At 48.8% G+C, this 26,703-nt stretch overlaps 1 protein-coding gene across 1 annotated transcript in view; it reads right to left on the bottom strand.

Moving 5' to 3' along the window:
• Positions 1 to 26,703, bottom strand: part of DDX3X (DEAD-box helicase 3 X-linked) — a 514,014-nt gene that overhangs the window by 256,207 nt on the left and 231,104 nt on the right. Inside the window, exon 5 of the mRNA XM_078658293.1 lies at positions 22,912 to 23,011. Coding sequence (XP_078514419.1) covers positions 22,912 to 23,011 — 100 coding nt within the window. The remainder of the gene's footprint in view (positions 1 to 22,911; positions 23,012 to 26,703) is intronic.

Below are 26,703 nucleotides of genomic sequence, written 5' to 3'. Positions count from 1 at the left end.
TTGTCATGACAGAAGATAATCGTAGACGACAACCATCTAGCTATAGTTGCCTTCGTGACCGCTTGACCCAAGGTGGCTTGACCATAAGCAACAAAAAATTGATCAGATTTGCGGATGTCCTTTGTTTTTTGAAGATAAAACTTCAGGCACCGTTTCACATCCAGAGAATGTAAAACCTTCTCCGCCGGAGTTTTAGGATCCGGGAAAAAGGTTTTGAGCTTCACCGGTTGATTGATGTGGAATTGAGTTGGTACTTTTGGAATGAATCTTGGGTTGGTTCTAAGCGTAACAAAGTCTTTAGAGAATTGCAAGAAAGGCTGTGCAATAGTGAAGGCCTGTATCTCACTGACTCTGCGGGCTGAAGTGAGAGCCAGTAAGATAGCCACTTTCCAAGTTAGAAACTTGAGCTCCGCCTTGTGAATAGGTTCAAAAGGCCTTTTTAGAAGTTGAGAGAGAACAATATTAAGATCCCACTCAGGAGGAGGACGAACTGGTGGAAAAGCTCGGAATAGCCCCTTAAGGAATTGTTTGATCAAAGATTAACATAAGGATGGTTTGTTGGAACTCTTCCTGAACCTGGATATCGCCGCCAGATGCACCTTTATAGACGAAAAAACTAGTCCAGCCTTAGCTAAAGACAGCAGATATGGAAGGCTGGCTTCAGGAGGAGCTTGAAGTGGATGAACATTATTTTCTCCACACCATGAGCAGAATAGATATGTCTTGATGGTACTTTGCGCACGTGCCTGTGATAACATCTCCTCGGACTGCAGGGCGATCTTAAGATCCTTGAACTCTAGGAAGTCAGGAGCCAAGCGTGCAAGTGCAGTGACGGAGGATCCGGATGTTGGATCTGGCCTTCCTCTTGTTAACATGGACACTGTCGGTTTGAGACGAAGTGGAGGCTGCCGAGAGAGCAGAAGGAGCTCCTGAAACCAAAACTGCCGTGGCCAACGGGGAGCAACGAGGATGAGAGTGCAATGTTCCCTCTTCATTTTTTGCAGTACTCTCAGAATGAGCGGAATCGGAGGAGAAGCGTACGCAAATATTCTGGACCATCTCATCAAAAAGGCATTTCCCCTTGACCCCTGTTGAGGAAACCTGCTGGCATAAAACAGGCATTTGCTGTTCTGCTGCGTGGTGAACAAATCCAGCGTTGGTGTTCCCCATGTTTGAAACATCCTCTCTACTTGATGTTGTTCGAGCTCTCATTCGTGACAGCCCATGAAAGCTCTGCTGAGGTTGTCGGCTAGAGAGTTCTGGATGCCTTGCACATGTTCTGCTCTGAGGGATATGCCGTGGCGTAGGGCCCATTCCCACATCTGAGCCTCCAGCGACAGGGTGAGAGATTTTGTTCCTCCCAGTTTGTTGATATAGTACATGCTGGTGGTATTGTCCGTACGCACCAGCACAGACGAATTCACAATCCTTGGAAGGAAGGCCTGCAGGGACAGAAATATGGCCCTCAGCTCTAGGCTGTTGATGTGTTTCTGCCGGTACTGACGAGACCATCGTCCCTGGATCTGAAGGTCCTGAAGGTGACCTCCCCAACCTTCCATGGAAGCGTCCGTAGTTCGGGTGAACTCTGGAATGTCTTGGAGAAAAGTGAGGCCTGATGACAAATTGTGCGCCTTTGACCACCAAAGAAGGGCTTGCTTCATTTTGGTAGTCACTGTGTTGCGGTCGTCGAACGATCCATCGACTTGCCACCACTGGCGAAGTAATTCCTCCTGTAACGGTCTCATTCTGAGTCTCGCTATAGGGATGAGGCTGATTGCAGAGGAGCACATCCCTAGAAGGGAAGCAAATGTCCGAACTGAAAGTGACCTTCTTGCAAATATTTGTTTTGCTAGTTTTAACAGTTTGTTCTGCCGCTCCTGAGTCAAGAACGCCTTGCACTGACATGTGTTCAAGACCGCTCCCAGAAAGGTCAACTCCTAGCGAGGTTGAAGCTGAGATTTGTTCGAATTGAGAGTCAGTCCCAGATTCGCGAAGAGGGAGAGGGAACTCCTGACCGCTTCCATTGTGGAGTTTCGATGGTCCTTTTAACAGCCAGTCGTCGAGGTATGGGAAAACTTGTATTCCCTGGGACCTCAGCATTGCTGCCAGTGGGGCTAAACATTTGGTGAAGATTCTGGGGGCCGATTTGAGGCCAAATGGAAGCACTTTGAACTGAAAGTGGACGCCAGCCACTTGAAACCTTCGGTATTTGCGGTGTTTTGGGTGAATAGGGATGTGGAAGTAGGCGTCTTGCAGATCCAGAGAAGCAATAAAGTCCCCTTTGTTGAGACAATTCAGAATGTCCGTCAACGTTACCATGCGAAAACTGTTTCTTTAGATATTTGTTGAGTTTGCGCAGATCCAGTATTGGACGCCACTCTTCTGAAGTTCTCTACGAGGAAGAAGCGAGAATAAAATCCTTTCCCTTTCTGAGAAGGAGGAACTCGTTCTATCGCATTCTTGTGTAGCATCTTTAAGGCTTCCTTGAAGAGTAAGAAAAGACGAGGGGGAGGGGGACCCCTGGGCGGCGTTGTTGGTGGCTTCTGTAAAAACTCCAGAGTGTGTCCATTCCTGACAAGATCCAGGACCCACTGATCCGAAGTTATTGTCCGCCATTGTTGGTAAAAGACGGAAATTTTGGCGCCCACGGGAAGGGGAGGATGAATGGCTGACGTCCGGCAAAGCTCATTGGCGCTTGTTGGAATCACACCCTTGATTGTTTGCGCGTCGTTTCCCTACTTGACGAGAGAAAGAACCAGAGGCAGGCTGTCTATAAGAGGATTGATAGTACGGTTGTTTGTACTGAGATAGGTATTGGCGATTTTGCTGGTTGGAATAGTTCCCCCTGGAGGTGTAACCACGGCCTCTTGCTCCTCTAAAGGATCCCCTCTTGTATTGCGGGCTACCAAGGGATTTAGCTGTTTCTGTATCTGTCTTTATTGCCAGCAAAGCGTCATCGATGTGTTTTCCAAAAAGTGAATCCCCATTGTACGCCATGTCCAAGATTTTTGTTTGGACCTCAGGCCTGAAGGTGGTAGCCCGGAGCCAACCTTGACGCCCAAGTACTGCTGCTCCTGCCAATTGTCTAAAGTTGGTGTTCGAAATATCAAGGGCGCAATCAATGATTTCCGAAGCTGCCCTTTCTCCCTCCAGTACGATCCTGCGCACATCTTGCAGATGACCTCAGGGATCAAATCAAGGTATTCAGACAGATCGGACCACATCTGCCTATCATAACGTGCCATGATAGCTAACGAATTAGCTGCTTTAATGGAGGCTGCTGCATTTGCAGAGAACTTCTTCCCAATGGCATCCAGTCTCCTGTCCTACTTGTCAGGTGGTGTTGAAATGGGAACAGAAGGATTCTTGGACTTCTGCTGTGCAGCCTGGGATGTGACAGTCTGGTCGAGGGGGACCTATTAAACAAGATGGAGTATCCGATGGTGCTCGATACTTTTTCTCTATTCTTGGAAGGACTGCAGGAATGGAAGCGGGCGTTTTCATGATGTTGAGGCCCTCCTTCCATATATATTCAATAATGGGGATAGCCCTGGTAACTCTGCGATATCCCTCTTTAAAGTCATGCAAAAAGCAGTCGGACTGCTCAACTGTGACGGTCAATTCAAATCTATTAGCTGCACGTTGCATAATATTGTGAAATCCGCCAATATCCTCAGGTGGAGAATCTGAAGGGCGGGGCGCAGGCGGTGAAGGCATAGGAATGACATAATCCTCCCATGGATCTATAGTTGTATTATCTGGCAATTCGCCCTCTTCCCTGCCATCGTCGTCATGAGAAGAAGTATCCGTGTCATCTTGAGGTGCAGGACCAGTATCCTGTCTTGGGGACAATGATACCCGCGGTGACTGAGGCCTTGGCACGTCAACTGGGGTAGACGGCACAGCAGGTGCAACTGGAGTTGGAGGAAATCTCTGACGATAGTCTGCCAACATAGCTTGTAAATCCTGAATTAAAGTAGATGGCAGATGACCAGCGTCCTCAGATCTAGGAGGTCTGGCAGGGGGCGATTGATATGGCATCGACAAATCTTCATGCGCATAATGACCATGGACATCATCCTCATCGTCCTCCTGATATTTGATATTCAATTGAGAAGGGTGACGGGCAATGCCAAAAAGGACCATCATCCTCTTCACCTTCATCTGAATCTTCCTCCACATAGGTCTCCAAAAGGTGTGATGGTAAGAGTGGAGAAAAGTGAGAATAATCGCGCCTCTGATAAGTTTATTTGAAAGTGTATAATGGATCTTTGTCGGAGGTGAACTGGGCAACAGATGAGCAGAAGCCACTGCTGTCGCAGTAGTCTATGACGATGAAGCCATTGTTATTGGATTCTCAGTCGACGGAACCGTCGATAGCTTGTCCGCTGATGGAACGGTCGTCAATGGCAATGATTTTGCCGTCGACGGGGTCGTCAATGTTATCTTAGTCGACGAACCCTTCGTCGAAGAGATCGTTGATGGCATCGTCGTCGACGAGCCCTTCGTCGACTAGGGTGTCGATGATGTCTTCGTCGACGAGTCCTTCGTCGACGAGGCCGTCGATGGTGTCTTCGTCGACGAGTCCTTAGTCGACGAGGTCGATGGTTTCTTGGTCGACGAGTCCTTAGTCGACGACTATGTTGGCTTCCGACGGGATTTTCGTCGACGGACCGGAGGTTTTAGTTGACGGGGCAGTCGACGACGGGGACGTAGACGACGGGACAGTCGGTAACTTGTTTTTTGTCGTCAAAGGCTTCACAGGGGATGACAAAAATTTTACAGACATCAGTGGTGAGGTAATAGCCAAAGTGGTGACCGTAGAAGTAGTAGAAGTAGAAGTCAAAGTAGTAGTATGAACAGACACCAGAGAAACAGTCTTAGCCTGGGCTGTACTCACAGTTGTCGTTCGTGAAGAAGACGATGCACTCTTGGAGGGTTCTGAGGCTCTCTGAGAGGGTTTAAGTTTTTTCTTTCTCTCAGGAGAAGAGCTTTCCCTGGATCTGGCTCTCTTGCTGGAAGTAGAGGCCTTGTCCTCATCATCAGTGGAAGATTTCAACCACAAAAGAACCCTTGCCTCCCTATCCCTGATTGTTTTTGGAGGGAAGGTACGGCAAATCCTACAGTCCTTCACAACATGTGAGGGGTGTAGACAAAAAATGCAGTCAGAGTGCTGGTCATCCACATGGACCCTCTTATAGCAGGTTCCACAAGCTTTGAAAAGAGCCTTCTTTTCAGACATTGAGGAAAAAAGCCAAAAAACTGAGTAGGCACTCAGGGAGACTCCCTTACACACGAAGTGTGGTGAAATTCTGAGGAGAACTGCCTGAGCTGGGAAGGTTCTAGAGGGTGAGGACAGCTGATTGATTGAGGCTACTATATCAGGTCTTTTTACACAATGATGTAGATAGGCTGCTAAGTTTTGAGGCCTAGTTAGGCCTTTAGGCTTTTCCAGCCTATTTACAAGAAATTTTTTAGGCACTGCTTTTGTATAGATTTATACCGTGGGACTCCCGCCTCGACGACGGGGAATGATTCAGGCATGTGAATCTATGAAAGATACCCCAATACTGGATAACAGAGGTTAAAGCCTGGTGTGACCTTACTCTCTAAAGTGGTAGCTTGGTCGAGCAGTAAGGCAGTACCAGAGGACAGTGTACAGCATTTGTTGTACACACTCAGTCAGCAAAAGGTTCCACACACTCAAGGACTGAACTCCAGGTCAATTGTTTTTATATCAATAATATAGTTTTATTTCTAGAAACAGGTATTAAAATATACTGTTTTCAATAGGAGAGGTCTCAGATGAGTACTTTGCAGAAAGGCAATAAACTTTGTAAACACAATAGGTACAGGGGTTGCAGTAGGCAACAATTCTACACACTTTAGCATTGAGCTTAATGGATTTTCTTATATAAACACAGTTGATTACTTTGTAGATTACTTTGGTAGTTCCAGGACTGGCTCCTAGGTTCAGTCCTGGGGTCTAAGCTGAAAACAGTTTAGTAACAACGTTTTAGGTATTGCAGTGATTTTTCAGGAATAAAGCCATTTTAAAAGTTCACACTTAGAAACTTTTCAACAGAAATCTGGCAATGTTATCCAATGAGAGAAAATTCAGGTTGCAGGTAAAGTAGGGTCTTGTTACTTTGGTAATCAACTACTGGGCTCCTGGGTCCAGCACTGGGGTCTCTACTTAAAACAGGTAAGTAATTTAGTTTCAGTATTTCGTATGATTTTTAAAGATTTCAAGTTTTTAAAATTAGACAGAAGAAATTTCATAGAAAAGCAGACAATGGATTCCTATAGAGAAAATTCAGGTTACTAGTAAACCCGGTAAGGATTACTTTTGTGGTTCAGTACTGGGCTACAAGGTGCAGTACTAGCTTCTGTCCTGATCACAGGTGAGTAATTCGGTTGATTTTATATGAATATTTTAAGTTTCCAAAACTTCACACTTAGAAGATTTTCCGAGTCAAACCAGTCAATGTTATCCAATGGCAAGTGAGGGGGTTACCAGTTTCCAGGTGATTACTCGACTGGTGAAGTTGTGGTTCTGGGCATAGACCAGGGGTCCCCCAGGGTCAGGTAAGTACAGCTGGTTCACCCTCAGTGGCGCAGGGGCGGCCGGGTGCAGAGGTAGTTAGGCCCAATGTTATCCAATGAGGGACAGGGGGCCTCTGGTTGTTGGCTGCCGACTAGCAGGCCACGCGGCTGTGGGAGCTAGGCTCCTGGTCACTTGTTCAGGGCGAAGAGGGAAGCAGGATAGGGCAAAGGTGGCACAGCCAGCGGTACTCGGGCGGCTGGGTGCAAGGTGCTTTCGAGCCGTCGGGCGCTCAATGTTATTGTGAGAAAGGGTCATCTTTCTTACCTTGGTATGCCCCCACTTTTTCTGAATTGCTGATGTGCTTTGACTGAGTTTGCCCTGGGCTCCTGCCAACAAGGTACCCATGGCCTGTGTTCCTTCCCTAAAACTGTACAGAAACAAAATCCAATTGGCATCTATGGCCACCTGTCAGCCCCTAGTAGTTGGTACCCTAGGTACCCAGGGCATGGTGACCAGAGAAGACCCCTGAGGGCTCCAGCACTTATTGTGCCACCCTCAGGGGCCCTGTACCCTGGCACCCACACACTGCCTTTGCAGGCTGAGTGCCCAAGTACAGAACTTTTGACATGGCACATCCCTGTGTGCCATGCCCACAGAACCCACTGCCCTGGCATACTTAAGTCACACATCAAGCTGGGTGACATATGCCAGAGGTGTGGTGTAGGAGAGTAGGGTCTGCAATCCTATGATCACCCAGATTTTTGCTTTTTGCTGCACTGGTTTACGACTTTCCCTGGCTGTGGGCCTGCTAATCAGACCCACAGCCTAGCTGTTCTCTCTATCCAAATTGTACTCAGGTACTGAATTGGCCCTGGGCCCTCTCCAAGTCCCTGTACCCAGGGCTGAGGTGCACCCAGAAGTCTCCCAGGGGCTGAAGCATGTATTGTGCCACCCCTGGATTGACTAACTAAAACTGACACAACTGGCTGCACGACAGCTGGGGCAAGGTGGTGTACTCACCCTTTGCTTTAGATATAGTATACCTATATCTAACCCTAAACTGGACACACAGATCTCCTATCAGTCACTCCTATGGCAGGCCTTAACAATCCTGAAGGCAGAGTGCTTGGAATCGTGTGAGATGGTGCTCTGGCATGAGCTGAGCCTGTCTGCGGCTTTCGGGATCCATCCCTTAGCCGTTTCCATGATATCGCATACCATATACTCTTAAGTGCATTATAATCCTCGCGGTTATGTGCCAACTCTGGTATCGCTTTATCAAAACATGTCGAGTAAGGTGTCATACGAATTGGAATACTAACCCCTCGCCAATTCTGGCGACGGGGTTAGCATTCCACCCTTCTAGAGGGACACGACATGCCTGTAACCTATAACCCGGTTAAAAGTCAGACAGAGCCTTAGCATCCACAAAATGGATGCTGCCACCGAGACACAAGTCTGCCCTCCTGCTGCTGGGAGTCCTCCCAGAGCAGGAGATAAGGACAAAGGGTTTCCTGCCAGGGGCGGTGCCAGCACCGTCCCAGACAGGGTTTTGTGTATTGTAGGTAGGCAGGGCTTTAGAGGAAGGTGACTGCACGTGGCACCCCGGTGCTCACTGTGCATAGGCTGGCTGGAACCAGTTCCAGGGTCCCTCCAGACCCTGTGCTGGGGAAAAGCCCGCCAAGGAAGTGGGTGTAACCACCCCCCTCCTAGTCCCACCCATAGGGCAGGACTTAGTCGCGTGCCAGCCCCCTTTTACAGGATAAAGGTAGAGACTGGCCCCCTTCCAAATCAGATCATCTTTGAATCCTGAAACTACTTTCTGCGAAAGGAACTCAAGACTTCTTCCTAAGATTTCTCCCTTGTGACTAAGGAGTAGTCACCCTGCATCCGCAGGCACCATCTAAGAACACTGCGGTCTGCTGTAAGTCCTTCCTCCGGAATCCGACTGCCCAGCTCGACGAGAACCGGCTTCCCTGGCACCTCTGACCTCTACCCACCTCTACAGCCCAGCTGAGAACCGTGGGTGCGACGAGACCTCAAGGGACCGGCCATCTGCAAGACTGCACGACTTCTTTCCAGCAAGCCCGCCGAGTAATCTACTGGTGAGTGCTTTGGGGTCCGAGAAGCCCCGACTCTGAGCAGCTCCAGCTCCGAAGTGCAGCCCCCCAGCATCTCCACGATCTGCGTGGGGCCCTTCTGCTTTCCGCTGCTCACCGCGTTGTTTGGCTACTAGCCCGTTGGCTTGTGGCCTTCCTGACGACGCCCGACGACATTTCTGCTGCTGGTCTGGTTGCTCCAGACTGGCCCTTGCTCCCTTCCAGAAGAGCACCCCGGACCCTCCTGGTCCACTCAAGACGCCATTTTGAGTCCACCGCGTGGGCTTGAATTAGCCAAGGCTTGTTGCCCAATCCTGGGTAACTTCGACGCCAACGACTTCATCCTTCGTGGGACAGCTCGCACCTCCATCCTGGTCGCCGACAACGCCTCCTGGTCCGAGAGACTGCAGAGCCCAGCAGCGCCCACTCACCTGACTGCGGTGACTTCGCCCGGTGCCATCCTGGTGCCCACTTAATCACTGGCTAGTGATTCAAGAACTTGGTCCCCTCTGCTTTCAGGTTTTCTTCCTTGATCCAGGCTTGGATCCATCGAACTTTTCTTCACTGGTCGCCTGCCAGCAACTTCTTCCTTCCAGGCTCCTGGTCTGGCAACGAGATCCCCGACGTCTTTTCAGACCTATGCAGCTGCAGCCCCTGGGCTAGGTAACTTCGGCACTCCGGTGTCCCAGCATAGCCTCACTATCCAAGGGTCAGGATCCACTGTCGTTTTCTCCCTACCAGGTCGGGTTCGCCCGTGAACACTAACTTTGTGAATTCTAGCTTCCATAGACTTTGTCCCGCATCCCGCGTGAGAGTGCACACTCTGCACCCGAGTCCCCTGGGTCTCCTAGTAGTAATCTAACGATTCCCTAGTCCAGTCCTAGCGATTCCAAAGCCTATTAGAACTGTTACTTACCTGCTAGTAATTCGCATTCCACTTTTAGCGTATATGGTTTTTCGTGCCCCTCGGGCATTTGTGTAACGTGCTAACTTAAAAGTATTTTCGTAAGAGTTTTGTTGTGTGCTTAGCTCCCTGTCTCATAAAGAGCCAGGGTAGTCTTGTTATAAATAAATACACTGTTTATTTTCATAACAACTTGTGTGGTGTCCTTTCACTGGGTGTTCAAGGGGTAATGTGATGGTAAAACAGCTGGCTTAACACGCCCTCTAGAGTCTTAGCCTTAGACTGCTCGTATCCATGCTACTAGGATAGCTGGTCTATAAGGTTGACTTACAACCAATCATCAATAAGGGTTGTTTGGACTGATATATAGTGATCACTAGAATAGTGAGCACTGCACATCAGGCCAACTTCTCACATGTGGGCATAGGTGCATGCAACTTTGCTTAGTTCTGTACCTAGACTCAGCCTGCAAAGGTAGTGTGTGGGTGCGAGGGCACAGGGCCCCTAAGGGTGGCACAATAAGTGCTGCAGCCCTTAAGGGCCTTCTCTGGTCACCGCCCTGGGTACTATTTACTAGGGGCTGACAGGTGGCCAGAGATGCCAATTGGGTTTTAGTTTCAACACAGTTTTAGGGAAGGAACACATGCCCTGGGTACCTGGTTTGCAGGAGCCCAGGGCACACAGTCAAAGCACATCAGCTGTTCAGAAAAAAGTGGGGGTATACAAATGCAAGAAAGATGGCACTTTCTCACAAAGCCAATAAACAAAAAGAAGAGTGTCCATGAAGAGAGGTCTAAGCCGTTCACGGGAGCATCAGAACAACCACACTGGGATGTTAAGGAAGGCCCTCACTCACCACCTAGTGATGACATGCTTCATCATCGGGCCCCACCAAAGAGACCGAGTGTCTCTTTGGTGTGCTGCAACGCCAGAATTACTGCGGAGTGGGATGGTGAGTAGAGGGCGTGTTGCGTGCAAATGAAAATTAGTGAGTGATGGAGGTTAAAAAATGTCAGTAGTGTATCTGAGATAATACTTTATTAAATGATCACTCAAGACAATGGATTTAAAAGAAATGTGAGGGACCAGTCCACTTTAATTGAGTGGTGGGTTCCTACAGAGTGGTCGACATGTTTCTTGCCATTGAAACGGTGTTAATTTACCCGGCCGGGTAGTCACCTCGACTAGGTGAGTGGGCGACGCTGGCTCTGCAGATCTCACGGACCAGGAGGCGTTGTCGGCGACCAGGATGGAGAGGCGAGCTGTCCCACGATGGATGAAGCTGTCGGCGTCGAAGAACCCAGGATTGGGCAACAAAGCCTTGGCTAATTCAAGCCCACGCAGTGGACTCAAAATGGCGTCTTGAGTGGACCAGGAGGGTCCGGGGTGCTCCTCTTCTGGAAGGGAGCAAGAGCCAGTCTGGAGCAACCAGACCAGCAGCAGTGATGTCGTCGGGCGTCGTTCAGAAGGCCACAAGCCAGCGGGCTAGTAGCCAAACAACGCGGTGAGCAGCAGAAAGCAGAAGGGCCCCACGCCGATCGTGGAGATGCTGGGGGGCTGCTCTTCGGTGCTGGAGCTGCTCAGGGTCGGGGCTTCTCGGACCCCAAAGCACTCACCAGGAAATTACTCGGCGGGCTTGCTGTGCAGAAGTCGTGCAGTCTTGGCAATAGTCGGTCCCTTGAGGTCTCGTCGCACTCACGGTTCTCAGCTTGGCTGTAGAGGTGAGTAGAGGTCGGAGGTGCCAGGGAAGCCGGGTCTTGTCGAGCTGGGCAGTCGGATTCCGGAGGAAGGACTTACAGCAGACCGCAGTGTTCTTGCGATGGTGCCTGCGGATGCAGGGTGACTACTCCTTAGTCACAAGGGAGAATCTTGAAGAAGGAAATCTTGAAGTCCTTTCGTTGAAAGTCGTGTCTTGATTCCAAAGATGATCTAATTTGGAAGGGGGCCTGCTCCTACCTTTATCTGGGAAAAGGGGGCTGGCACGCGACTAGGTCCTGCCCTATGGGTGGGACCAGGAGGGGGGTGGTTACACCCACTTCCTTGGCGGGCTTTTCCCCAGCTCAGGGTCTGGAGTGTCCCTGGAACTGGTTCAAGCCGGCCTATGCATAGTGAGCACCGGGGTGCCACTTGCAGTCACCTTCCTCTGAAGCCCTGCCTACCTAGGATACACAAAATCCTGTCTGGGACGGTGCTGGCACCGCCCCTGGCAGGAAACCCTTTGTCCTTATCTCCTGCTCTGGGAGGACTCCCAGCAGCAGGAGGGCAGACTTGTGTCTCGGTGGCAGCATCCATTTTGTGGAGCTGAGGCTCTGTTTGACTTTAACCGGGGTTAGGGGTTACATACATGTCGTGTCCCTCTAGAAGGGTGGAATGCTAACCCCGTCGCCAGAATTGGCGAGGGGTTAGTATTCCAATTCGTATGACACCTTACTCGACATGTTTTGATAAAGCGATACCAGAGTTGGCATATAACCGCGAGGATTATAATGCACTTAAGATTATATGGTATGCGATATCATGGAAACGGCTAAGGGCTAGATCCCGAAAGCCGCAGACAGGCTCAGCTCATGCCAGAGCACCATCTCACATGATTCCAAGCACTCTGCCTTCAGGATTGTTAAGGCCTGCCATAGGAGTGACTGATAGGAGATCTGTGAGTCCATTTTAGGGTTAGATATAGGTATACTATATCTAAAGCAAAGGGTGAGTACACCACCTTGCCCCAGCTGTCGTGCAGCCAGTTGTGTCAGTTTTAGTTAGTCAATCCAGGGGTGGCACAATACATGCTTCAGCCCCTGGGAGACTTCTGGGTGCACCTCAGCCCTGGGTACAGGGACTTGGAGAGGGCCCAGTGCCAATTCAGTACCTGAGTACAATTTGGATAGAGAGAACAGCTAGGCTGTGGGTCTGATTAGCAGGCCCACAGCCAGGGAAAGTCGTAAACCAGTGCAGCAAAAAGCAAAAATCTGGGTGATCATAGGATTGCAGACCCTACTCTCCTACAACCGGTCTCGGATCCGACGGTGCGTTAGACGCCGACGTCTGTGCTTTCTCCCGAATTCTCTTGAGGGAGTCGGTGACCTGTTTTGTAAAGGAAGCCGAGGGTTTGGTAACCGATGCTTCATGTTTGTCCGCTTCAGAGGACTTCGGCGTAGCAGAAGTGGCCACCGATGATTCTTGGCCTCCCACAGGACGCTGCTTTGCGGTAGGTGTAGGCGCCGACGCCGTTGATGCCGATCCGGCATCCTTGTGCCGATGAGTAGTGGCTCCGGTCGTCGGATCTTGGGCCTCAGATGCCGAGGTGGGATGGACGACCTTCTTTGAGGACTTGTCCTTAGCCACCGTTTGTGGCGCCGGTGTGTCGACAGTCTTCTTGGACTTCGTGTGGCTTGAAGCCGACGGAGTTGAAGACGGAGCCGGCTTTGTTGGCTTGGACGGGACGTCGGCCATTTTAGATGTTGTTGAAGCCGTAAGTTTCGGTTTCGCTTTTGCTGAGTCGGCGGCCATTTTCGGAGCCGTGGAGACCAAAGGTTTCGTTTTTGGTGTGATGTCGGCCATTTTAGGTGTCGACGACAGCAATAGTTGCGGTTTCGTTTTCGATACGCGCAACGGTGGCTCCTCCGGTGTATCCGTTGCCGGGCCCGAAGGCGGGGCTGGGGATATCGGTGCAGGGTCGTGGGTAAGGCCATGTGGCGATCCCGTGACCTGAGCCTGAGTCGAGTAACTGTCGGGGCATAGCTCCTCCTCTGAGCTATCTTCCGCGGCCCCATAGACTTCTTCGTCGTCGTCCCCTACCTCCTCGACGTATTCTTGGTCTTGGCTCTGTCCTTCGATGTATTCCTCTGGATCTGCCTCGACCTCCGTCGATGGTGGTGAGATCTGAAGATGATGGCTGTGGCCTTATTCTGCGGGGTTGTCGAATATGTCGTCGGGTGCCGGGGCTGCATGGAAGGCTTCAAGTCGCGCCGCACGCCGATGCTTGAGCGTCTTCTTTGACCTGAATTTGGAGCAGGCCATGCAGTTGTCTTCGTCGTGGTCCGGCGATAGACATCTATTACAAACTGGATGCACGTCGATGTGTGGGTATTTAGACCCACACACGGGGCAGCGCTTGAACGGGCTCCGTTCCATGATGAAGCCGTCGGGGTCTTGCTGCGAGTACAGGGCCTCGATGCGCGAAGGGTAAACCACTCCGCCGAAGTCTGACCGGAAGAGTCAGACGATGCTCGGGACCGTTCGCATACAATACCGACGCGAATACCGAAGGCCTTTTGGCCTTAAGAAGTAAGGTTTTTCGATTCCGACAAGGAGCCGTCGAAATCACATCCGAACCCAATGGCGGAAAAAAACAATCTGGGGATGGAGCCGATGCCCATGCGCACTGTAGTCCAGGGGAGGAGCCACCTATCTCGTGATACTTCGAAGACTTCTTCCAGGACAACAATGTGCAATCATCCGGACCCAACACTAGGCAGCGATCTATGCATCAGATATGAATTTAGCAGCCCACATGCCTCGAACACATTGTTGTCCTGGAAGAGTCTTCGAAGTATCACGAGATAGGTGGCTCCTCCCCTGGACTACAGTGCGCATGGGCATCGACTCCATCCCCAGATTGGTTTTAACCATTGTGGCAAAGATGGAGTGTAATAGTGTAAGCGATGTCCATGCTTAAGATTGAATGCAAGAAAAGGTCTGCAGCCGCTACGGGCGCCGGGGAGGAGGGCGGGCGATATGAATGTCAGCAGCCCTACATGCCAAGAACAGATGCATACTGCTAAGTACCATATTCAGTTCGAGGCATGTGGGCTGCTGAATTCATATCTATAGCATAGAATACATAGCAGTCCCTCCATTAACGGCGGCTGCCCGTGCAAGCAGCAGAAGTCTGAAAAAGTGTTTTAAGAACAGCCTGTCCTACAGCTGCCTGCTGTTTGGAATGCACATCTACACAGTAATGTTTGGTAAACGTATGTGGTGTAGACCATGTGGCTGCTCTACAAATGTCTTCCAAAGGAATATTACCTAGGAATGCCATGGAGACCCCCAACTTGCGTGTGGAGTGTGCCCTGGGGGGGACCGTTAAAGTGCGCTTAGCTTTCTGATAGCAAATCTGAATACACTTAACGATCCACCTGGCTATTCCTGCTTTGAAATGGGGTTGCCTTTGTGCTGGGCTGAGAAGGCAACAAAGAGTTGTTGTGTTTTCCTAAAATCTTTGGTTCTGTCAATGTAGTACATTTTTTTTTTTGGTAGAGTTTTTATATAGCGCGAACTAGACCCGAAACGAATCAGGTATCAGAGCGCTTTACATAGCACAAGTTACATTTTTACATGAGGGGACACACTTTCTTTTTGACATGAGGACACACTTTCATTTTTTTTTTTTTTTTAGGCACGGGGAGATTAAGTGATTTGCCCAGAATCACAGGAGGTTTTGGAGTCGTTACCGAGACTCGAACCCAGATCCCCAGGTCCGAGGTCGAGCGCCTTAGCCGTTAGGCCAACTCCTCTCCCCTACATTAATGCCCTTTTGACATCAAAAGTGTGGAGCATCCTGTCTGCTACCGTTTCAGGGTTTGGAAAGAATGCGGGCAGTTCGATGGATTGATTGACATGAAACTGTGACACCACCTTAGGAAGAAACTTGGGGTTAGTGCGCAGCACCACCCTGTTTGAATGAATTTGTATAAATGGCTCTTGTATTGTGAGCGCCTGTAGCTCACTAACACGTCTCAGAGACGTGATGGCAATGAGAAAGGCCACTTTCCATGTCAAGAACTGAATCTCACATGAATGTAGAGGCTCAAACGGGGGACCCATCAATCTGGTGAGGACCACATTGAGGTTCCCACAGGAGCTGGTGGGGTCCTGGGAGGGATGACCCGCTTCAGACCTTCCAGAAATGCTTTAATGGCAGGCACCCTGAAAACAGAGATGCTGCCTGTTTTGGAGATAAGCCGCTATGGCGGACAAGTGTATCCGAATGGAAGCATATGCTAGATTGCATTTGTAAAGATGTAACAAATAGCAGATATTAGGAATGGATGCATCTAGCGGGTTGATATGGTGTTCTGTACAGTAAATGACAAACCGCTTCCATTTTGCCGCATAGCAAGCTCTGGTAGTGGGCTTCCGTGCCGTGCCTCCCGGATGATGTCCATGCATTCAGGAGGCAGATTAAGGTAGCCAAACTCTAAGACCTCAGGAGCCAGATCGCCAGATTAAACTGTTGCGGATCTGGATGCTGAATGTCGCCATGGTTCTGCATCAAGAGCCTGGGTGTGAGGTGCAGCCTTTGATGCGGTACCACGGATAGTTCTAGAAACATGGTGTACCATGGTTGGCGTGCCCACGTTGGAGCAACCAGGATGAGCGTCATCGAGTGTTGCTTTAGCTTTCTTGCCACCAGCGGAATGAGAGGTGCTGGGGGAAAAGCATACGCAAATCTGCCTGACCAGTTCATCCATATCGCATTGCCCTGCAACTGTGGGTGAGGGAACCTGGCGGCAAAGCTTTGGCATCTTGCGTTTTCCCATGTGGCAAACGGGTCTATCTCTGGATGACCCCACTGCTGGAAGTACGGGCGGAGTAATGATGGATGTAACTCCCACTCGTGCATCCGGTGGCTGAACCTGCTGAGCACATCCGCCATCTGATTGTCCTTGCCCGGGAGGTGTTCCGCCATGAGGAAGATGTTCCTCTGAATGGCCCACTTCCACATGCTCTGAGCCAGATGAGACAACTGTGGAGAGTGCGTACCTCCCTGTTTCTGGATGTAGTACATGGCTGTCTTGTTGTCCGTCCGGATCAACACGACTTTGTTGCACAGATGTACCTTGAAGGACTTGATTGCCATCAGTTCTAGGTAGTTGATGTGCATCTTTTGCTGCGTCGTCCACAGTCCCTGCACCGTGTAGTGGAGCACATGAGCTCCCCAACCCTGGAGAGAAGCGTCCGTCGTTAGGATGATCTGTGGAACAGGCTCTTGGAACTGTCGCCCCTTGCAAAGGTTGTGTGGATTCCACCAATGCAGAGAGTTGCATGCCCGACCGGTCACCAACACTAGGTCTCAACTGTCCTTGAGCCGGAGTCCACTGATGCGCCAAGCATTCTTGGAGCGGACGCATATGCAACCGTGCGTGCTGCACTATGAAGATGCAGGAGGCCATCATGCCTATCAACTGCATGAACACACTCGCTGGGAGCGAGTGTTGCGGTCTGAACCTCTGGATTAGCGACTGGATGTAGTCGATCCTCGCTGGGTTTGGCTGAGCTGTGGCTGCCAGAGTATTTATCGTTGCGCCCAAATACTGCCGCACATGGGCTGGCTGAAGGTGCGACTTTGGATAGTTTAGTGAAAACCCCAGACTGTGAAGGAGGTGAATGGTGTGGGACATGTCTGCGGCGCACTGCTGGGCCGACTTGGCTTGAACCAGCCAGTCGTCTAGATAAGGGTAGACATGTATGCTCTGTCTCCCGAGGTGCGCCGCTACTGTCGCCAGACATTTTGTGAACACTCTGGGGGCAGTGGTCACTCCGAAAGGGAGGACCTTGAACTGGTAATGCCGGTTTTGGATGGTGAACCTGAGGTATTTAATGTGGGATGGATGGAGTGGTATGTGAAAGTAAGCATCCTTGAGGTCCAAGGTTGCGAGGAAGTCTCCCTGGTTTAACAATGGAAGAACCTGCTGCAGTTTTAACATGTGGAAGTGTTCTGAAAGAATGTATTGGTTCTGAGGGCGTAGGTCTAGAATCGGTCTGAGTGAGCCGTCCTTTTTTGGGATTAAGTACAGGGAATAAAGCCTTGTGCCTTCTTCCTCCATCGGCACGAGCTCTATTACGCCTTTTTGCAGCATCACAAGAACCTCTTGCTGCAATAAGTGCAAGTGCTCTGCTGACATAGGATGTTGTCTTGGGGGTATGTTTGGTGGAGTGGATGTCAGCTCCAAACAATAGCCGAACTGGATACGTTTCCTGACCCACCTGTCTGTGGTGATGAACTTCCAGACTGGCAGGAACTGTTGAAGTTTCCCCCCGACAGGTGTTGGATGGTCGGGGGGCAGTGACAGGGAGTCACTGTTTGTTTGTGGCAGAGGAACGGGAAGTGTTGTTGCCTCTGCCTCTACCCTTGGCACTGTTTTCTCTATATCCACCTCTGCCCTGCTTGGTGTACGAGGATTGCGCACCACTTTTATTGAATGGAGTCTGCTGCGACATGTGTCCTCTGTTAACACCTCGATTGCCTGAGCGATGAAAAGCGTTCCCTCTAAATTGCTGTGACTGGAGAGCACCCATGGACTTGGCAGTCTCAGTATCTTTTTTGATCTTTTCCAGGGTGGTGTCCACCTCTGGACCAAATAACCTGTCTGGGTTAACCGGCTGGTTGAGGATAGTAGTCTGTATTTCTGGCTTGAACCCTGAGATGCGGAGCCATGCCTGACGCCTCAACATCACACTAGTATTGATTGCTCTCGCTGCCGTGTCCGCAACGTCTAGCGCACACTTTATAGCAGCGTTGGAGATGAGCTTTCCCTCCTGGATAAGCATTTCAGCTCCCTCTTTAAACTGGTCTGGAAGGTGTTGCAACAGCTGCTGTAGGGTGTCATAGTGTGCCCTATCGTATCTGGCCAACAGTGCCTGCGTGTTTGAGATGCGCCAGATGTTGGCCGGCTGAGCTGCTACTCTTCCCCGATGCATCCAGCACTTTTGACTCCTTGTCTGGGGGAGGAGCTTCACCTGTGGTTTGTGAGTTTGCCCTCTTGTGGGCATTAGAGACCACCAAAGAGTCCAGAGGCAACTGGCCCCTAATGTAGGTTGGGTCGCCAGGTGCCGGTCTGTATTTCTTCTCTATTCTAGGGTTGACAACCCTTGATCTCGTGGGTTCCTTGAAAATGTCTGCTGCATGCTTAAGGACCCCTTTGAGCATCGGAAGAGTCTTGACAGTTTTTTCAGCAGTGGAGAAAGTGTCAAAAAGGAAGTCAACCTCCACAGGGTCAGCATGCATCTCCACTTTATGGTTTGTAGCTGCCCTTTCAATTAAGGAATTAAATGCCGCAGAATCTTCAGTGGGAGACGTTTTAACGTTATAAATCTGAGGGTCAAGGACTGTTTGCTGGTCCTGATCACCTGTGTCCATCCAGGAGTCCTGTTGCCCATCAGGCTCTGTGTTTGCAGGAAAGTTGTACTCCTCATCCTGCTCCCCTTCACCTCCATCAGAGTAAGTGGATGAAGGTGTTGCACTCCTCCTAGGCTGTGGAAGAATCTGTTCAACCAGTACTGGTGTTTCTGGTGCAGGCTTTTTGCGCTTTAGAGTAATTGTAAATGACTGGAGAGCTGTGATGTTATTTTCCTCTTGTAAAGCGTGAGCTTCCCGGTGTCGGCATCGGTGAAATGCTCCGACCCTTCTTCCAATAAAGGTTGTCGATGACTCAATCTCCCACCCGGGCTAGTTGCCTTTGACACTTTCAGAGTCCTTGGGCACCGACCGTGGTGCGAAGGCCTTCGGTGCCACCTTAGGCGGTAACGTGTAGAGGATCGGCATGGAAGTCTTCTTCGGTGGGGCAGACGGCTTCGGTGCGGAAGGCGTTTTCGGTTCCGATGCTGAAGCCTTGTCCCTAATCCGCTTGAGGGAGTCCGAGACCTGCTTCGTAAAGGAAGCGGACGGTTTCGTCGACCCGGCCGACGACCTTGGGCCGCCCCCAGGGGAAAACCCGAGCGTTGACGACTGTTTGTCTGTTCGAGGCGCAGGAGGATCAGTGACCGGTGCGCTTCGATCTTTGGCCACGGCCGCAGACGTCGACTGCTTCAGAACGGCAGCCTTGACTTTTGGCATCGTGACCCCAGACTTCGGCTCGGCGCCCTTGGGTGACTGTCTCGACGGGCCCTTTGCTTTTCGGCGCGACAGACTCGCCTGATGTAGGCTCGACAGCCTTCTTGGGCTTGCCCGCCTTGCTTGACACCGACTCGACGGCCTTCTTAGAGCTCGGCTCCTTGACCACCTTTGCCTGGTCGACAGCTGGCTTCGAAGCCTCCGACGACAACGGCGTCGATGTTGGAGCAGACGTTTTTGTTTTCGATGGCGTCTCGGCCATCTTGCTTTTCGTCGACACCGATGGTTTCAGTTTCGTTTTTGGCAATGGCGGCTCCGCTGAGGTGTCCGTAGCCGGGCCGGAAGGCGGGCCGTGGATTTTGGTGTAAGGTCTTGGGTAAGGCCGTGTGGCGATCCGGCGACCTGAGCCTTTGTAAGCGTACGAACGGGGCATAGCTCTTCCTCCGAGCTATCTTCCGTGGCCCCATATGCTTCGTCGTCGTCCCCTACCTCCGACGACTTCCTCCAGGTCTTGGCCTTCGACGTCCGCTTCGTAGTCGGACTCGACGTCCACCGCTGGAGGTGAAATCTGCAGTTGAAGTTCTTGGTCGTCTGCTTCCGCGTCGTCGAAGATGTCCACCGGTGCTGGAGCCGATCGCTGGGCCTCGAGGCGCGCCACGCGCCGCATCTTGATCGTTTTCTTCGATCGAAATCTGGAACAGGCCATACAGTCGGCCTCGTTGTGGTCCGGCGACAGGCACTTGTTGCACACAGGATGGACGTCAATGTGTGGGTACTTCGAACCACACACGGGACACTTCTTGAACGGGCTCCGTTCCAGGTCGTCTCGTCGAGGGTCTTGCTGCGTTGACTGGGCCTTGATTACCTAAGAGTCACTCGACTCCCTGGAAATCCAACTGGACGAGTTGGAGTATAGTCGGGACCGAACGCAAACAATACCGACGGTTCAGAGAAGGCCTTTTGGCCCTGAGAAAGGTCTATAACGATTCCGAGCAGGAGTTGTCGAAATCACATCCGAACCCAATGGCGGAAAAAAACAATCTGGGGATGGAATCGATGCCCATGCGCACTGTAGTCCAGGGGAGGAGCCACCTCTCTCGTGATACTTCGAAGACTCTTCCAGGACAACAATGTGCAATCATCCGGACCCAACACTAGGCGGCGATCTATGCTATAGATATGAATTCAGCAGCCCACATGCCTCGAACTCTGAGGCTCTGAGCTTTCTCAGGAAGGTTCCACAGGGTGAGGCTGTTCTGATTGGTTGGTGTGTACACACACACACACACACACACACATATACACACACATATACACATATATTTATCACCGAGGCTCCGATTCAGACGACGGGCAAGCTATGGGAATCTATGAAAGTTCCAATACTGGAGTAACCCCTATTATGCACTTATGGACTTCTTTGTGCGCTGACTTTGCTAGAATTGTATTGCGGCCAGCCCAACAGGGTTGTAGGCTGCTTGATGTGTAATGCCGGTTAAGTGCTTTTCCAATAAAGATTTCATTTTACATTGTGTTTAAGCCAAATGGGAAGCATGATTGATTTGATCGATCAAGTAAAACCAAATAGGGGCCAGAAAATGGTGTTATGCATGAATAGGCTCTTTCAAGTATTGGGAATGCACATGCAAGTTTAGATATTCTACTTTTAATTGAATCTTGGGGCGCACCTACAAATTTACTGAATGCAATCATAGACCTTTACTCGAAAACATGGGTTCAAATAAAAACGGGAGATGGTCGAAGCCTAACAAACAAAATCACTACCATCAACGGCCTAAAACAAGGGTGCGTCCTGGCCCCCTGTTTATTTAATATACACACAGCTGACCTAGACAACCACCTACGTTCAACATTAGGCGATCCTCCTAAACGGGAGAATGTGAGAATAGTAAGTCTGCAATACGCAGATGATAGTGTTGCTCTCCCAAACGCCCAAAGGCCTACAACGACTAATAAACAAATTGGCAGAATACATAGACCTAAACCAACTACAGATAAACTTTAAAAAAACAAAGGTCATGTGTTTTTCCAGTCCAAAGAAAAAAATACCAAAATTCATTTGGACGATTAACAGCAAAAGTTTGGACCGCGAGGAGACATACAAGTATTTGGGATTAACTTTGGATAGCCATCTTAATTACAAGCAACACCAAGAACATCGGAAAACAAAAGCTCAACAACTACTGTTTGCATTTAAAACCTTGCAAAAAAAACTCAGTGACAGGTCCACTACTCACTTACTAAAGGTCGTGGCATCAAAATTTTTACCCGCAGTCACATACGGTTCTGAACTATTAAATGCTAAGGATGCAACATCCTTGAATATCGCCCAAACTAGTCTCTTCAAAAAACTGTTCAACATCCCGCGCCATATCTCACAAGACCGGATAAGACTTGAATTTGGGCTAAAGAATCAGACCATGGCAAGACAGGGAGCACTGGTCAAATATTATTGGAGAATGCGAGCAGCAGAGGACGACTCCCTGGTACATTATTGCTGGCTGGAAGTCGAAAAGCAATCAAAATTGACCAATTCGATTCATTCGTTCCTAACCAAAAAAAAAAAAGGAGGCTTTAAAGTTAGAGGAAGCATGGCATACTACACCGTCCTACTCGGAGTTTAAACAATTGGTCAACAAAACAGTCAACCAAATGTCCCATGATCAGGATAAAGCCACGTTGTCCAAGAAAACAAATGCATGGACAGTGCTCCCGACATAAAAAGCTAAAGCCCCAACCATACCTTCTGGAACATTTCGTAAACTGAATGAAACCGCAATTAATTCTACTGAGACTGGGAGTGTATCCCACTAAAGATTGAACTCCTAAATGGAAACGCACCTGGCTTTCAACGGACTGTCGCCTTTGCGGACATGGAGATGAATCAGTGCTCCACCCACTCTGTATTTACCCGGCACTACTATCTCAACGGAAAAAACTGCTGCGGCCGTTGTTGAAAAAAGAGCAGATAAGGACATGCAGATCCGCAGTAATAAAATGTTTAAGAGGATCAACAGTGCAATTGGCATGTAAATAACTAAAGCTTTTAAGACTAGCTGCAAAAGCGCTGGCAAGGAAAGACACAGAACTTGATTCAGAAAATGCTTAGACATCTACTTTATAGCAAATATAAGTAAAAGAATCAGATTCCTCAAGCCAGATCAACTCCATAAGACTAAAAGGCACTAACTATTCTTTTCCTTTGATTTCCTTGTTTTAATAATTAAAATGTTTTAAACTGAAATTTTACTAACTAACGAGTTTATACATGAATTTTAAATCACAAGTGTTTACGTGTTTCTAGCGGTTAATCCGCTCTTTGTATGATTTAAACCAAATAAATTAAAGTATTTACTTACTTAGACTGCAACTCCCCACTCTTTAACACAACGCAACAACTTCAAAAACTTGGATTTTCACTTTCAATGAAAATTGTTCAAGGAATGAAACATTAAACAGACTTCCAAACAAAATTGGCCAAGTAAAAATCAAAAAGACAAATACTAACCGTCCTCTCGCTCCATTGCCACGATCACTACGGGAACCAAAGCTGCTATATGCATCAGTATCTCTGCCAGAGCTCCATCCTTTACCGTCACTTACACCACCTACCAAGAAAAATAAAGTTCACTTCTAAAAACAGCTGTTACCATAATAGCCTGCAAGCTGAAGGCACAACTCTTACTTACAAGTAACAAAATGGTAACTTACCAGTAAGAGTAGTTTTGCAGTTTTCTGGATGCACATGCTGGTCATTATTAGCACCTATTGGTTGAGCCCGGAATAATTTCCTGCTTGGGGCGTTGACAACCAATTGGTACTAGGTCCAGCTAGTGTGCAAAGCGAGACAGTGCCCTGGAAGTGCCTGTGCGTGGAAGGCATCTTCAGATTCTTCCCCCCCCCCCCCCCCCCCCCCCATTTTTCTATCTGGCATGTCTGTAATGTGGTGGTCTCTAGAGGTTAGTTCCTTGGTTTTGGTTATTTTTTGTCCCAACTGTTAGCAATCCTCATTTGATGGGAGGGGAGCGAGTCGCATGTGAATCCAAAAAACTACTACTGGTAAGGAATATGCTACTTCCCAGTATGCATCTGTTCTTGGCATAGAGGGCTGCAGAGTGGTACATTTATGAATAGATCGCCATCTGGTGTTGGGCTCGGATGATTGCACTTGTTTTTCTCTTGGAGAAGTCTTTTGTAGTCACGAGACTGATCACTCCTCGTTTGGGTGCTAGTGCGCATGGGCATCGGCTCCATCCTTAGATTGTTTTGCCATAGTAGGGTTAGATGGAGTAGTATGATAGAATACAGAAAGATATGCCCATGTTGGAACAGACAGGTTTCCGGGGAGGCAAGAAGGGCATGTACCACTCTGCAGCCCTCTATGCCAAGAACAGATGCATACTGGTAAGTAGCATATTCCGTTCAAGGCATATGGCTGCAGATGGTACATTTATGAATAGATTATACAGCAGTTACCTCCCTAGCGGTGGTTACCAGTGTCTGTTGCAACAGTTTGAAATAAAGTTCAGTACAGCCTGGCCCACCCTTGCTTGTTGTGTTGCCTGCACATCAACACAGTAGTGTTTTGAGAAGGTATGTGGTGTAGACCAAGTTGCTGCTTTGCATATGTCATCTAGGGGCATGTTTCCTAAGAATGCCATAGATGCCCCTAGTTTACATGTAGAATGAGCTCTAGGAGGAACAGTTAATGTTCTCTTTGCTTTCATGTAACATATTTGTATACATTTTACAATCCACCTGGCAATGCCTGCTTTAGAGATAGGATTGCCCTTATGTGTTGGTGAAAACGCTACAAATAATTGTTTAGTGTTCCTGAAAGTTTGTGTTCTTTCTAAGTAATATTGCCCTTTTGACATCTAATGTATGTAGGGCCCTCTCTGCTACAGTCTGGTTTTGGAAAAAAGACTTGTAGTTCCACTGGCTGATTGATGTGGAATGCTGAAATTACTTTAGGCAAGAACTTTGGGTTTGTTCTAAGAACCACTTTATTCTGGTGTAACTGTAGAAATGGTTCTTGTATTGTCAATGCATGTAATTCACTCACTCTCCTGAGGGAGGTAATGGCTATAAGGAAAGCCACCTTCCATGTAAGAAATTGTATTTCACACTTATGCATAGGTTCAAAAGGTGGTCCCATTAGTCTGGTGAGTAATATGTTAAGATTCCAGACTGGAGAAGGTGGTGGTCTTGGTGGAATAACTCTTGAGGCCTTCCATGAAAGCTTTAATTGCGGGTACTCTAAACAGGGATAGGTGTTGCCTGTTTTGCAGGTACACTGCTATAGCTGCAAGATGTACTCTAATGGAGGCGTAAGCAAGGTTACATTGCTGTAAGTGTAGTAAGTAGCAAATAATTGTGTGGATGCGTCCAGAGGGTTGATGTTATTACTATTACAGTATACAGCAAACCTTTTCCATTTAGCTGCATAGCATGCTCTGGTGGTGGGACGCCTTGCTTGCTTAATAATTTCCATACAGTTTGGAGGTAAATTTAAGTATCCAAATTCTAGGAACTCAGGAGCCAGATTGCTAGGTTCAGTTGTTTGGGATCTGGGTGCATTATTTCTCCATGGTTCTGTGTAAGGTGCATGGGTAAGATTCTTAATTTTTGATGCGGCACCTGTGAGTTGCAGGAGCGTGGTGAACCAGGGCTGTCGTGCCCACATGGGTGCTACTAGAATCATGGTCATTGAATGTTGTTGCAGTTTTCGAACCACTAATGGAATTAGTGGGGGAGGGGGGAAAAGCGTATGCAAATTTGTTGGACCAATTTATCCATAATGCATTGCCCTGCGACAGGTGGTGTGGGTACCTGGATGCAAAGCTTTGGCATTTTGCGTTCTGATGAGTGGCAAAGAGATCTTTCTCCGGCTGCCCCCATCTTTGAAAGAATGGTTCCAGTATCTGGTTGTGCAGTTCCCATTCGTGCATTTGTTCTGACTCTCTGCTTAAGATGTCTGCTATCTGATTTTGAACTCCTGGTAGGTGTTCTGCTAACAGATAGATGTTTTTTGAGGAATGGCCCATCTCCAAATTTCCTGTGCTAGTCTGGATAGTTGGAGAGAGTGAGTCCCCCCCCCCCCCCTGTTTTTGAATATAACACATTGCTGTCATGTTGTATGTTCTGATCAGGACTGATTTGTTGAGAATCTGCATTTGAAAAGCTTTTAAAGCTAGAAACACTGCTAGTAGTTCTAGATGTGCAGTCTTCTTTGCTGTACACTCCATCTTCCTTGTACTGTATATTTGTCCATATGAGGTCCCCATCCGGTGAGCGATGCTTCCGCTGTTAGCACCACTTGTGGAATTGGCTCTAGGAACGACCGTCCTTTGGAAAGGTTTGTGTTCCACCACTTCAGGGAGCGATGTGTGCGGTCGTCTACCAACACCAGATCTGTAATCTGACCTTGAGCCTGATTCCACTGTGTTGCTAGAAATTCTGGAAGCGGGCACATCTGTAGTCTGGCATATGGAATCAGCAGTATGCAAGAGGACATCATCCCCAATAACTGCATGAACACTCGAGCTGTTAGTGACTGTTGTGGTTGAAATCTTTGAATCAATGTGAGCATTGTTTGAATCCTAACTGTATTGGGGTATACTCTGGCTTTTTCTGTATCTATAGTAGCCCCTAGATATTGTTGAAACTGGTTTGGTTGCAGGTGGGATTTTGTGTAGTTCACCGTAAACCCTAGCTGGTGCAGCAGCTGAATTGTCTTTTGTGTGTTCTGAAGACATTCCTTTTGTGACATGGCATGGCCTTTATTAGCGAATCGTCCAAGTAAGGGAAGACATGTATTTGTCGTCTTAGGTGTGCTGCAACCACTGCTAGGCATTTTGGTGCTGTTGTGACCCCAAACGGAAGGACTTTGAACTGATAATGTTGTCCTTCTACAACAAACCGGAGATATTTTCTGTGGGCTTTGTGAATTGGGATATGAAAGTATGCGTCTTTTAGATCCAGTGTAGAAAGAAAGTCCCCTTTCTTCAGTAAAGGAAGTACTTGTTGGAGCGCAACCATGTGGAAATGTTCCAAATTTATGTATGCATTGAGAGGTCTGAAGTCCAGTATTGGCCTTAGAGACCCGTCTTTTTTGGGGATTAGAAAGTATAGAGAGTATGAACAATTGTTACTTACCTGTAATCAGGTGGTTCTCCAGTATTGGTGTCTTTCATAGATTCACATGCTTGAATATTCCCAGTCGTCGAAGTGGGAGTCCCACGGTAAATAAAATCGCAATATTGCTAAATATATATATATAAATATATATAAACATAAT

The sequence above is a fragment of the Lissotriton helveticus genome, chromosome 8, assembly GCF_964261635.1.
Source record: "Lissotriton helveticus chromosome 8, aLisHel1.1, whole genome shotgun sequence".
In the NCBI taxonomy this organism is placed as follows: domain Eukaryota; kingdom Metazoa; phylum Chordata; class Amphibia; order Caudata; family Salamandridae; genus Lissotriton; species Lissotriton helveticus.
This window is presented reverse-complemented; position numbering and strand designations above follow the sequence as displayed.